The 13,918-nt window shown below is 38.5% G+C and overlaps 1 protein-coding gene across 1 annotated transcript in view; it reads right to left on the bottom strand.

The window, feature by feature from the left end:
- The window catches only part of HDAC9 (histone deacetylase 9), an 865,518-nt gene that overhangs the window by 306,878 nt on the left and 544,722 nt on the right, over window positions 1-13,918 (bottom strand). The window contains exon 14 of the mRNA XM_027774184.1: window positions 9,459-9,592. Coding sequence (XP_027629985.1) covers window positions 9,459-9,592 — 134 coding nt within the window. The remainder of the gene's footprint in view (window positions 1-9,458; window positions 9,593-13,918) is intronic.

The following is a 13,918-nucleotide window of genomic DNA, read 5'->3' as shown; positions in this document are numbered from 1 at the left end:
GGATCAGCTGGGGAACTTCAAGAAGTCTCCATAGCTTCAGGATGAACGTTGGGTGCAAACTAAGCACTACATACTTATAACTAACCTGTGGATTCTAATGGGCAGCCTCAGTCAAGAACCATATGTTGGGACCAGCAGTTGGCATAATGGCTATATTGCTGGACTCCCGTGTGGTTAACTGTAGTTCGAGTCTCAGACCCGGTGGCTTAAACTCACACCAGGTGTGTGTGTGCGTGCCTAAGATCCTGAGAGGAGAATGGAGGAGAAGGGATTGCAGCATGGCCATCCTCCCTGGGGCATGATTTCTCGCTTTCTCTCTCTTTGTCTCTTTCTTTCTGGCGAGCGCAGGCACCCTATAGCAAAAACCTCTCCAAAAAAAAAAAAAAAAAGAACCATATGTTAGAGAGAGCTGTCCATTTTTCCTGCTCAAAAGGGAGTTCAAGATACCAATAACGTACTGACTACCATCTGCTAATATGGAATAGTTACCGTAAATGGTGAGTGGACTGAGGATGGGAAGTGAACAAAGTCTGTCTTGCCTTCAGAATATTAAATGCTTTCTAATGGTCCTAACAGTGCTTAATTCAGTTGTTACCACTAATTTTATTTATTTTTTTTTTAAATTTGCCATAGGGCATGTGGGCTTACTAGAGAGAGATGGGAGCTGAGGGGAGTGAGAAAGCACCCCCTGGGGGGATGGCCACATCACAGTCCCTTCACCTCCATTCTCCTGTTGGGATTTTGGACATGCACACGTGCCTGGTGTATTAAGTTGCCAGGTTCAGGACTTGAACCACACAGTTGGCTATGTGAGATCAAGTTGCCTTTATTACCATGCCAACAGCTGGCCCATATTTTAAAGCATTTTTGAGGAAGAGAGCAATTACTCAGAAAAATAGAAAATCCCATTCAATAATAAAGGTCTGATTTAATATAAACTTGATAATGAGCATACACATTTATTTTCACCTATTTCAAATTATTATGCTTGTCAGAAAACAAGAAAAATAACATCCCTTAGTTTAATTGCTCAATTTTTTATGCAACAGAATCTCCTACATTGTAATTATTCTCTTTAAACTTAAAAATAAACTTTAAAAAAATCGCATTTTTTTGCTATAAGGCACATTCACTCACCAGAGAGAGACAGAGAGAAGGAAATGAGAGATCACCCCCTAGGGGGATGACCATGCCACAATCCTTTCTCCTCCATTCTCTTCTTGGAATTTTGGAATATGTACTCACATGTGCCTGGCATGATTTTCAAGGTACCAGGTCTGGGACTTGAACCTAGTTCAGTCATATGGGAAGTCTTGCACCTTAACTACCATGCCACCTACTGCCCCTTAAAAATAAACATTTTAATGGTTTGGTGAAAAGTATTGCTTTTTAAACATTAATCATGTACAAAACACATTTTCCCTCAAATATTATATTTTTTATACAAAGACTGTAATCTTCAAATGCTGAAAATATATATCTATTCATTTTTATTAATAAGTTTTAAGGTTGCTGTGTCACAAATCTTGCAACACTTTCCAAATGCACTTAAAAAGGGCAGCCCGTCATTTATTTTCTTTGTTGCTTTCCACACTAATTTTTCCTTCATAGCACAATTTTTTTTAATCTTCAAATAATCTGATTTCTGATTAAAAGCTGCACAGTTACTTTTGATGTATTTATGTGCCAGGGTCCACTCTCCTGTGATATAGAGATATCTCTCAGAACCACGGCATAATGGACCCTGGCTCGCTCATTACATCGTCATCAATTCGTACTGCTCTCCAAGACTGCCATGTCCTTTTGAGACAATTCACAGGACTCTATTTGAGTTGCTGTTTTGTGGGTTACATTCAAAGACACAAACACAATGAAAACCTTTTTTTTTTGCAAACTAAACAGTAAGCTGTTATGTGCTGCCACCTAGTTAGACTACACCATAAAGCTAGTGTTTAATTGAATTTCCATTAATTTGATGTATTCAGTACTTTGCGGTCCTGATGTCAGAAAACCTGAACATCTCAAATGTGTTTTTCCACACAGTCTTATTTAGGGGAGTGTATGTGATATTTTTAAGTTATTTGCGAGTACAGGTAAGTGTGCTAAACACCCAATTCCTAACCCCCTTGGCATTTTAAGATTTTACTCTAAACTTCATCTCCACTTTTCTCACTGGAACTGCTGAGCAATCTCAGGAGGAGCAACAGTAGCTACTGTGTATGTGTGTGTGTGTGTGTGTGTGTGTGTGTGTGCGCCAGAATTAACTCCTTTGCCTTGGCACTTGAATAAAAGAGTTAAACATTTCTCTATAGTATGTAGCTTATGGTTCCGTCCTTATGAACTAAGCGAAACAAAGTTATTCAATGTTAGTCACAAAGAGGCCAAGCAAATTCCACATAATGTGTAATCCAACAAAAGCATTATAAAACGTATTATTCTCCAAACAATGTGAGAGCAAGCAAATGTCTGTGGGTGGCTTGGTGGGGCTGGGAGTCATAAGGACTGTGGAAAAACAACTGCAAGTGCATTTCTAACAGATGATGGGTCACTTGGTACTTTTTTTTTTTTTTTTTTTTTTTTTTTTTTTCCACAGAGGAGCACATTCTTTTCCTCAGGAGCATGTACACTTTAGAATCCCGGCTACCTAATCAAACAACTTATTTGTAAACAGGACATCAAATGACCCCTCTAGGTTCACTTGTCATAGTGACAAAAAAGCTCCTAATTTCTCTTTTTGCTCCCAGTAGAATCACTCAACTAAGTATGAATGATTCAGTAGGGGAAAAAATTAAATGGTGTTGGCATAAAGGACTACTAACTGCCTCAACTTTTTAAAAAACAGTGCCACGTCATGCCAAAAGAAGTTAACCCATGTAACCACTGTAATCTATTATAATGAGGACTAATGTTTTTTCTGGCTGCTAATCAGGACTAGTAAGTGGAGCCAATTTACACTATAGCTTACAAACTAAGAGCAATGTGTTTACTAAAACATCCTGAAATTTTAGTCTACTGTTAACCAAATTTTAGTCTACTCATTATGTTCCAAATGAAGCCCTTGTCATTCTAATTTCATACGGTATTAGAGCTGGAAGAGATCCTAGCAAATATCCCACCTAGCACGTTCATCTACTTATGGCAAAATCAAAGATCAGCAAGAGTGAATGACTGGACCGAAGTACACATATTATTAATGTCAGAATGAAGGTCAAATCTAATGTTGAACAACCACCTTATTAGAAAAAAAATTTTTTAAATAATTATTTAACATTATTATTTGTTTGTTTATTTATATTATTATTTTAATTTGCTTTAGGGCATGTGTACCACCAGAGAGAGACAGAAAAAGTAAGAAAGGAAGCCACAAGCCACCAGGTCTGGGACTTGAACCACAGTCCATGCTACCTGCTGGCCCCAAGCAATTACCTTTGAAAGACCCAGTTGGATTAATTTGCTACGTTGCTAAATGAACTGACACAACATAAAAGTTTGATTTGTGGATCGGTCTACTGTTTTTAAGTTGAAGAGCCTTTTTCATGTTTTCAAATTGCCATCGTTTTAATCATTTCATCATTACTTGCAAAACGGACTGCTTTTTGATTAAACTGACTCTTTTCTACATATCAGAAGAATCACGATTCCTCATCTCATCCCAGTAAAATAGTTACACCAAATACACAAAGGAACTCCAACAAAGGCAGAAGGCAAATGATTCCACTTAGAAGTTTGGGATACTTTACATTTCACAGTGTGATGAGATAACCTCAGGTCTTCTGACTCTGGCTCACAGAATCCTTCTGGTGCTGTCAAAACCATGAAGGTAAGTGGGGTAGTGGTTAAAGCGTTGGACTCCCACATGGCTCACCACAGTTCAAATCTCAAGTCTGGTGTCTTGAAACTTACACAGGACATGAGTGCCTACACGCTCATAATCTCAGGAGGAGAATGGAAGAGAAGGGACTGCTGTGTGGCCATGCCCTCCAGCAAGGGGTTGGCTTCTCACTTTCTCTCTCACTGTCTTTGTCTGTCTGGTGAGCACACACGCCCTATGCAAAAACAACAACTAAAGACTATGGAAAGCAGCTTACTATGTCTTTCTCATTTTATTTTAAGATTTATTTTATTTAACTTTATTATTAATATTATTTTAATTTGACCAGGGAGATACAGAGAGAGGGACAGAGAAAAAGTGAGAAAGCAAGCTACCAGGTCCAGGACTTAAACTATAGTTGGCAATGTGGGAGTCCAGCGCCTTTAACTACCACATGGCCTGCCAGCCCCATGTCTTTCACATATTATTTATTTCTTCCTCAAGCCAAATCAGTAAAAATCTTCAAAGCCACAGCAATATAGAACTAGTGACTTGAAACACTCGGGGAGGGTGCAGTTGCGTATTTATTTGTATGATCATCCGTCTGATCATCTGAATCATGTCTGCTTATCCTGTCAGAGGGTTACCTCCTTGAAAACAGGGAATGTATTTTTCTTTTTTCTTTTTTCTTTTTTTTATGGAGAGGTTTTTGCTATAGAGCGTGTGCTCTCACCAGGACAGACAGAGAGAGACAGAGAGATAGAAAGCGAGAAATCACCCCTGGGGGGGCAGAATGGCCATGCCACAATCCCTTATCCTCCGTTCTTCTTTCGGGATCTTGGGCACACATGCACACGCGCCCAGCGTGAGTTTTAAGCCACCGGGTCCAAGATGCGAACGGCGGGCGACTACATGGGAGTCCAGCGACATAGCCATTACGCTAACTGCTGGTCCCAGGAATGTATTTTTCTACTCCACATTCTCTCTCCTCTTCCTAACAGAAGTGCCAGGAAAACTCAACACTATGGAATGGATTTATTTGCTGTTCTCAAAGGGTGGTGAGACCAGCAATATTAGGATAACCCAGACACAAGTTAGCAATACAGATTCTTGAGCCCCACTCTATATCTGCCAAATCAGAAATTCCGGGTTGGAGCTCAGTAATCTGTGTTATAACTTCTCTCCAGATGTTTCTGATATATGCTGAGTTTGAGATTTGTTTCCGTAAAAGCAAAGGTTAGTTTTTGGAGAGTTTTATTTTTTGGGTTTTTGTGGGGTTTTTTGTTTTGTTTTGTTTTGTTTTGTTTTGTTTGTTTGTTTGTTTTTGCTATAGGGTGTGTGTGCTCACCGGAAAGACAGAGAGAGACAGAGAGACAGAAAGCAAGAAATCACATTCCAGGGGGGTTGGCCATGCCACAATCCTTTCTCCTCCATTATCCTCTCGGGGTCTTTGGCACGCACGCATAAGCGCCCAGCATGAGTTTAAGCCACCGACTTTAGGACTCGAACCACGGTCGACTACATGGGAGTCCAGTGAGATAGCCATTGTGCCATCTGCTGGTCCCCTGGCACAGGTTGATTTCTAACCATGGGTGGTTACACAGACCTGGTGGGATAACAGTGTCCAAAGAGGGCAGAATGCTATATGGATAACAGGACAAAATCCATTGACCCAGCTTGTATGCATTCTATTCCTATTTGATTACATCCTTTTCTATGAAGTTAACAAACCTCCTGCCTTTTGAGTCAGTTGAGTGTTGTCATTATTTCCCATAACAAGAGAATAAATGTCCACACTGCTTAGGGGAAAGTGGTAACCTAGATACAGGCCTGGTACTCAAATCCATGGAGATCCACCTCGAAGAGATTGACCCTCTCATGTTTGCAAGCTTTAGAGAGAGTCAGACACGAACTAGAGTCTCACTTCCTGATAGCTCCTCTTAGCCAATTTAGAAAAGATGACCTTGACTCTCTTCTTGGAAAGAAGCCACATACGCTGGAGCTGGGACCCAACTTCCTCTCTTGGAGTGAAAAAGCAAACTCCAGTAGGCAGATAATATCATTGGCCTTTATTCCTTTAGAAGGCTCAGAAACATTAACCAAGGTGCCTTTTAGGGTAGGAATCTTCATGCAGTTTCCATTAGCCAAAGCACCCACCATGCACAAAGGACAGTAGCTCATTAGATGGCTTGTCGTTTATGATGCACTTTTCCAATTTCTTCAAAAAACTATGATTTTCATAAGATTACATAAATTGCTAAAATACATGTTATATAAATTTCTGAGATTTTTCTACAGCACTGAACCTTTCAAAATAATTTGATTTGTTGGGTTCTTAAAAATTATTTATTTTTATTTATTCATTTATTTATTTTAATTTGACCAGAGAAAGACACAGAGAGAGAGAGAGAAAAAAAGTGAGAAAGCAAGCCACCAGGTCTGGGACTCGAACCACGGTTGACTACATGGGAGTCCAATGACACAGTCATGACGCCAGCTGCTGGGTCCATAAACTTATCATTTTAAGATCATACTACATTCTCTGTATTTCTACTTCTGCTCTTTTCATAAACAGCTGACCTGCAGGGAACAGATTTTAGGAATACCGTTACCTAACTATGCATTCGAAGGCTGTGGTCAGCCACTGTCACCCTGGCATGGTTGAGGCCTAGCCAGTTGCTGCAGGATATAACAAGGAACTGAATGTGGGAAAATGTAAACAGCAGTGCCTCAGCTGGCAAAAGTAGAGGACAACAGCCACACAGGAAAACATCTACAGAGGATGTAGAGGTGAGACAGGAATGCTCACACAAATAAATGTATTCATCCAAGATCAGACCACCACAGTAAGTCTCCATGCTGGTCGACTTTATTTACTCCATCTGGGACTGTATAGAGATGGTTTCGCCTCCAAATCGCATCATCAAAAACATGAAATGCATAGAGATAACTCTAAAATTAACTGAAGAATAGCAAAGTTTTCTGCCACCTAATACGGATGCCAGCAGCCAAGATGAATAATAGACGTTCACTCAGGAAAGAACCAGAGGAAAAGAATCTAGCTCGTTTCCTTCACTTTGGGGTTTGTGGGTAACGGATACATGTGATCAAAAGCAGAGGTTTAAACAGCAAACACGTTTGATAATTGCACCACAAGCATATGATCAACTGGTGAGACAATCCTTACACATTACTCTGGTGTGGTTATTCACAATTTCAACTGCTAAATAATCAAAGGCATTTTCAATGATTTAATACAGAAAAAAAAATTATTCCCTGGATGTTGAAATCTATCATCTACCTCTTTTTTCAAAGAGAAAATCTTTAAATAAAATGATATATTCTTAAAAAAAAATGAACACACTGCATGAATAGCTTCATTGTCAAAAGTCAATTATTTTTACAAGTTTCCAGCAAAGAATTGGACTAATATAACTCATGCTATCAAATATAGGCATGTATACTTGACCTTTAAAACATTCAGCATTGCCATTTCCTTTCCTTTTCTTTTCTTTCCTTTTCTTTTCTTTTCTTTTTTTTTTGAGAGATTTTTGCTATAGGGTGCATGCACTCCACAGAGAGACAAAAAGCGAGAAATCACCTCCCGGGGTATGGCCAAGCTGCAATCCTTTCTCCTTCATTCTCCTCTTGGGATTTTGGGCATGCACGCATTTGCACCTGACATGTTTTAAGCCACTGAGTCCAGGACTTGAACCACAGTCAACTACATGGCAGTCCACTGACATTACCATTAAGCCATTTGCTGATCCCCCCCCCCTCCTTTTTTTTAAGGCTTTTTGTTTGGTTTTTTGTTTTGTTTTGCTTTCCATAGGATGCATGTGCTGGCTGGAGTGAGACAGTGAGAGGCAAAGTGAAAAATCACTTGGGGGTGGGGAGGGCGCAGATGGCCATGGCCAAATCCCTTCTCCTTCTGAGATTTTGAACACAAATCTCAGAAGAGTGTCAAGCTGTCAGGTCCAGAACTCAAACACGGAAGCCATGTGGTAGTCCATAGCCTTAACACCATGCCACCTGCTGGTCCTTCTAATTCAGCCAAAATTTTTTACATGATCACTAAAAACTAATTTGAATTTTAATAGGAATTATGTTGACTAGTTTTTGAGTTGCTAAAAATAATGTATAATAGAGAGTTTTCAGAGATAGTGCAAATTGATGTCAGCTATATAAACAACTATATAAGAATATTTAAAAGCCTGACCCTTAGTATTTGCACATGCAAATGCATGTATGTAATTTCTTAAGATCCTGAAAAGTACTCACAGAGGATTGCTCTTTAAGTTAAAGTGAATTTAATGTGATCTTAGCCTATCAATTTTCTCATGTATAACTATAGTCAAAATATGATCAATTTAGTTATTTTTCCCAGGCACATGAAAACTATGTTGGAAGGACCAGTAGATAGGGTAATGGTTATGCCACTAAACTCCCACGTAGCCAATGGAAGTTCGATTCCAGGACCTGGGAGCTTAAATTCATACTGGGCACATATGTGCGCATGCCCAAGATCCCAAGAAGAGAATGAAGGAGGAGGGATTATGACATGGCCATCTCCTCTTTGGGGGTGATTTCTCCCTTTCTGTCTCTGTCTCTCCAGCGAGTGTACATGCCATATAGCAAAAACCCCTTCAAAAAAAGAAAAAGAAAACTGTGTTGGTTTTCCTTCATTGATCTGCATAAATGTACAACAGCAACATGTTAAAATATTAGTGTATGAGGACAGGGACTATATCTATCTTGTGAAATTTTATAAATTCAGAAAACAGACATGGTCAGCTGGAACTTGTCTAGAACATATGATAGACCTAGTAAAAAATATTCCAATTAATAAATGTTAAAGTAATGTGGGAAAATATATGAGGGAAATATTTTTAAATGCTTTAGAATCAATGCAGAATGTTTCTGGATTTTAGGCAATAGTAGACATGTAAAGCAACTAACTCAAACCTCTCCTGGTTGTTACATATTTTTGCGAGTTTGACAATGGGAGGCTTTCTGAATTGAAATCAATTTTGTTTTTAACCTTTGAAAGTCTAAAGAAACAGATTTTTCTAAGTGAAAATGGTGCTCACCAGAAATCCACAGAAATAAGTCTAAAGAAATATTGATAAAATTAAAGCATGCAAAGCCTCACCATAACATTATAAAAGTATCAGCCACTTCAATAAAAATAAGTGACTTGTCTTAGTAAGAGGACACGTAATCCTTTAAATTGATGTGTTTCCATGAGGCATCAACAGCGTGTATCAGAGTTCAGATATAACTTATAACAAATAAAAATAGCAATTACTTTGCACTTAACAATTTGCCCCAAGAGTTTTCTCAGAGTATTAACTCAGTAAATGATGCCTGTCTGCAAACAAGAATACTACCATAAGCTCACAATAATGCTGTAATAACAGGGCACACACTTCAGGCAGCTGCTGCATACATCTACATTGATTGAGGACCTACTGTGTGCCCAGCCCAGAGTCAGGTAGAAAGTTCTGCTGCTTGTGTCTACGATGGTTCATCAATCACTATGTTTGTACTACATGGCTAACATTTTTCTACTACAACCCAAATGAATACTGGCCTCTTTACATGATTTATGTAAGTACGTAAAAGAGTGTGGCCAATTCAGGATTACCTCACATTTATTTAGCAGTCCAGTTTCTTGCAGCCGTGACCAGATGCTCTGTATTCGTCCAGCATGCTCAGGGTGGGTGGTGGAATTGCCACAAATGCACTGGTGTTTCAGCATCAGAGGATCGTAGGCGATCCCTTCAAGACAAAGACAATACAGCAAGAGGCTGAATCACGATACCAGGTAACAATACAAGTTAGAAGATAATATGATTGTCCCAAAATAAGTGTTCTTTTTCATGTAAATATTACAAAGAGAGAAATAATACACATCAGCAAATTGTCAGGATCTTATAAAAGCTACTTAGTCCTATTCATTTGCATACGTGTGCAGAAACATCAGCCCATTGGTTAATCGGGATTCAGATCCCGGTTTATTAAAGAGATGAAGATGGTGACATTTTGAGAAACTTCAGATAAAAGAAAGAATACTGTAATCTTTCTAGTATGTTAAATCATCATGAAGTATAGTTAATCACAGAGTTCAGTGTAGCAGCCATTTTAATTTTATCACTGAAACCACAAAATGAGCTGGCTCTGTGAATTCTGAATTTATTTAATGAGCAATTCCATCCTTACTTTAGATCAGGGCTACATTCTTATAATAAACAGAAATTTTTCCAACTCCTTCTCTATGCTATTCAGTAATTCCTTCAGAGTTGTGCAGAAAGAGTTTCTTCTTTGCTTCTTTGTTTTTTTTTTCCTCAAAACTTATGCTACTATGTAAACAATATGGATATTGTAAATCTTAGAGCATGGAGAGACATTTGAAGTGTTTCCTTTTTTTAAAAAAAGGAAAGTCAAATGTAATATGCTTTGCTAGAGATTACATAGATAATGAATTAAAATCTGTTATTCAATTATGAGGAGTTAGCATGTTTCATGTTTCAGTTAGAACCTGCGATGGGAAAGATTTTATAAAACTTTGATGAAAGGAACTATTAAGCACATAAAATAGAATTTTAAAGCAAGAAATTAGATGATAATTATAACTTTGGCTCATGTTTAAAATATTTCCACACTTAACCCTATCTTTTACTGGGAAAACATGTTACTTACAAAATATCTTCATTTAAGAAATGATTCAACCCATCAAATCTCTTCTAATATGTGGCCATTCAAAAGCATTTACTGGAAAATGGGTGGGAAGAGGAATACCCATAAAGAAAATTAAAGAAAAAAATTTACTCATTAACATATAAGTCCAACTATTTACATTGTAAGGCAAGTTTAATTAAATACATTTTATTCTCCACTTGACTTATATTACAATGTTAGAGAAGTGTTACTCAAGAGGGGAAAATATTCTCCCTGATGGTACTAAAATCATTGCAGAAGAATGAAGTATGTATTTTAATACCACGTGGTAAAAATTGTGTCTAAAATAAAAATATCATTCTACTGGTCCAAATAATATTCATTCTTAAGATTCAAAGGACTTCAAAACCCACTGCCAAGCCCCTGATTCTCCGTTTCATCCGCAGCCATGCTCTCTCTTCTGAGAGGCATACTTACTCTTACATATTCAGTTGCACATCCATGTCTCGTGGTTTTATTACAATGAGAGTGTCTCAGATTTGAATTCATGATCTTAAACTGCACACAGCATTCCTCATTATTCCAAAGAATATCAAGATCTGCCATTTCTCAGCCAGAAACCTTAGTGTCCTCCTGACCCTCTCACTCCAATGAACCAAAGTGTGTCTGTTTTCCCTCCATAACAGATCTTGAATCACTCACTTCTCCTTATCTCCACTGCCAAAACCATACCCCATCCAAGGGACTATTACCTCTAATCTGGACTCCCAAGATAGCCTTGCAACTGGCTCCTTGACTTTCTCTCTATTCCACACAACAGTAGCTACTGTTGCTTAAACCCTGCAAGTAACTTCACTGAAGAGACTGAAATTCCTCAAGGCAAGGCCAGGTCTCCAGCTTCACTCCATAAAAGCTTCCTCTTTTTATCTATTTCTCCTACAAAGGTCTTCCTTCCATTCCTCAAGAATGTCACAATCCCAGCAGCCTTGGGATCTTCACACACGCTGTCTATCTGCAGAAGAAATCCTTCCTGATGCCCATTACTCCAGCCCTCATCCACTAATCTTCTTTACTCTCCAAGACTCCCTTTTTACATCACTTTCTCAACAAAGCATTTCCTGAGGCCTCTAAATTAGATCTCTTATTATATGTCCTAATACCTTTCTCTAGGTTTCTTTCAGAGCTTTCCACAATTATGTAATTGGACAGTTTTAATTGTATATTTTCTTCACTTGACGCTAAGACCTATGAAAGAACAGACTATTGTTGTAATATTTACCTCTGAACTCTCAGTGTCTGTAACCATTCTTGGAATAAAAAAGGTCTTCAAAAGTTCTTTTAATGAGGGAACCAGCAGTTAGCGTAATGGCTATGTCGCTGGACTCCCACGTAGTTGACCGCAGTTCGTGTCCCAGACCCGGTGGCTTAAAACTTACGCCGGGCACGTGTGCGTGCATGCCCAGGATCCCAAGAGGAGAATGGAGGAGAAGGGATTGCGGTGTGACCATCTCCTCTGGGGGATGATTTCTTGCTTTCTGTCTCTATGTTTCTCTCTCTGTCTGTCTGGCGAGCGCACGTGCCCTGTAGTGAAAAACCTCTCCAAAAAAAAAAAAAAAGGAAAAAAAAGAAAAAGAAAAAAGAAAAAAAAAGTTATTTTAATGAATGAATGAAAACCATAAATAAATTAATAGATTTAAGAACTAGGTGAGATAGTTCCCTTATAAAAACTTTCCTTGATAAACTGAATTGGTGAATCTCCTGGGACTGCTGATGTTTTCATAGCCTTATTTTTTAATACTTTTTATTTCATATGTCTTATCTTTCTACTGGCAAACACCACTAATACAGGCATTTGTTTTATCAATTATATATTTCCGTGTGTTATTTGTACAAAGTCCAATATTAATAAATATTTTTCAGTAAATTCAAATAAAAACTAGGAAGGAAGGCAGAAAATAAAGCAGGCTAGTGAATAAAAAGAATAACACTCAGATATTAAAATGAATAAACTTGTCTTCACGATTTAGATTTATCAAGCACAGTATTTATGAGTTGCTATTACACAACAGGAACTATTTAACAAGTTTCCAACTACAATTTCTTATGCTACATAGAATAAAATACATAATGATAATGCCACAGAAACAAAAACATACAATCCATTTTATTTGGCAAATATACTCTTTAAGAGCAGAGATTCTAACCATAACATTGCTTAACTTTTTCACTATTTCATCTCTTAACATAGCTAGGTTTCCCTTACATAGCAATTTTTCCTTTTAATTGCATTTTCCCCGTGACCCACTGCCAAGAGAAAATCAAAATGGTGAAACAGGTTATGGTAGCTGAAAATTATTGCCAGGTATCCAAAGTTTATAATACAAAGTCCAGGAGCTCTTGGAAAGATATTTGAATTTAACAGGAAATAAATAGAATGTGATATCCAAAACCATTCCTGACTCATCTTAATGATGAGGTGTTAGCAGGTACACTGCAAGGTGAGACTCTAACTCATCCTTCATCGCCATTCCTTCTCTCCGTGTGTGTCTGCCCTCCCCTTTCCCTCAGAAACAAAGACCTATTAGGACTAGATGGCGGGAAATAAGGCTGCTCTTCTACGTGAGTCCTAAGGACTCTTTTTTTCTTTTTTTTTTTTGGAGAGGTATTTGCGATAGGGTGCGTGCGCTCACCAGACAGACAGACAGAGACAGAGAGACAGAAAGCAAGAAATCACCCCCCAAGGGAGATGGTCACGCCGCAATCCCTTCTCCCCCATTCTCCTCTTGGGATCTTGGGCACGCACACACACGCACCCGGCATGAGTTTTAAGCCACCTGGTCCGGGATGCGAACCACGGTCGACTATGTGGGAGTCCAGCAACATAGCCATTACGCTAACTGCTGGTCCCATAGACTCTTATTTTTATTTGGCCCTTATTGCCCCACTGATTACCCTTTGCAACATAAGCCAGTTGATTATTAATCTTTCTCCTGATCAATAGAATAGGAGTTAAACTTGGGATATGAAAAAATATACAAAGAAGCAAAATCTTTATCTGTATTTTAAACCCTAGTAGTATGTTTTCTTATGAAAAGAAATAGAAAGGAGCAAAGAGCCTCTTGAAAAACTTTTCTAAATTTTTTAGCCAAGCTTGGACTTCATGATGTGTATGGCTTTAAGTTTTGGTTTGTTTTAGTGAAATAATGCATTTGAAACTGGTAATATAGTATCTTTCCTGTTTTTCTTTTTTGGAGAGGTTTTTGCCATAGGGCACATGCGCTCGCCAGAAAGAGAGAGACTGAGGGACAGAAAGCGAGAAATCACCCTCCCTCCCACTGGGGGGGATGGCCACACCACAATCCCTTCTCCTCCATTCTCTTCTCAGGATCTTGGGCACTCATACCCACGTGCCTGGCATGAGTTTAA

This window comes from Tupaia chinensis, unplaced genomic scaffold, assembly GCF_000334495.1.
Source record: "Tupaia chinensis unplaced genomic scaffold, TupChi_1.0 Scaffold000410_1, whole genome shotgun sequence".
NCBI lineage: Eukaryota > Metazoa > Chordata > Mammalia > Scandentia > Tupaiidae > Tupaia > Tupaia belangeri.
This window is presented reverse-complemented; position numbering and strand designations above follow the sequence as displayed.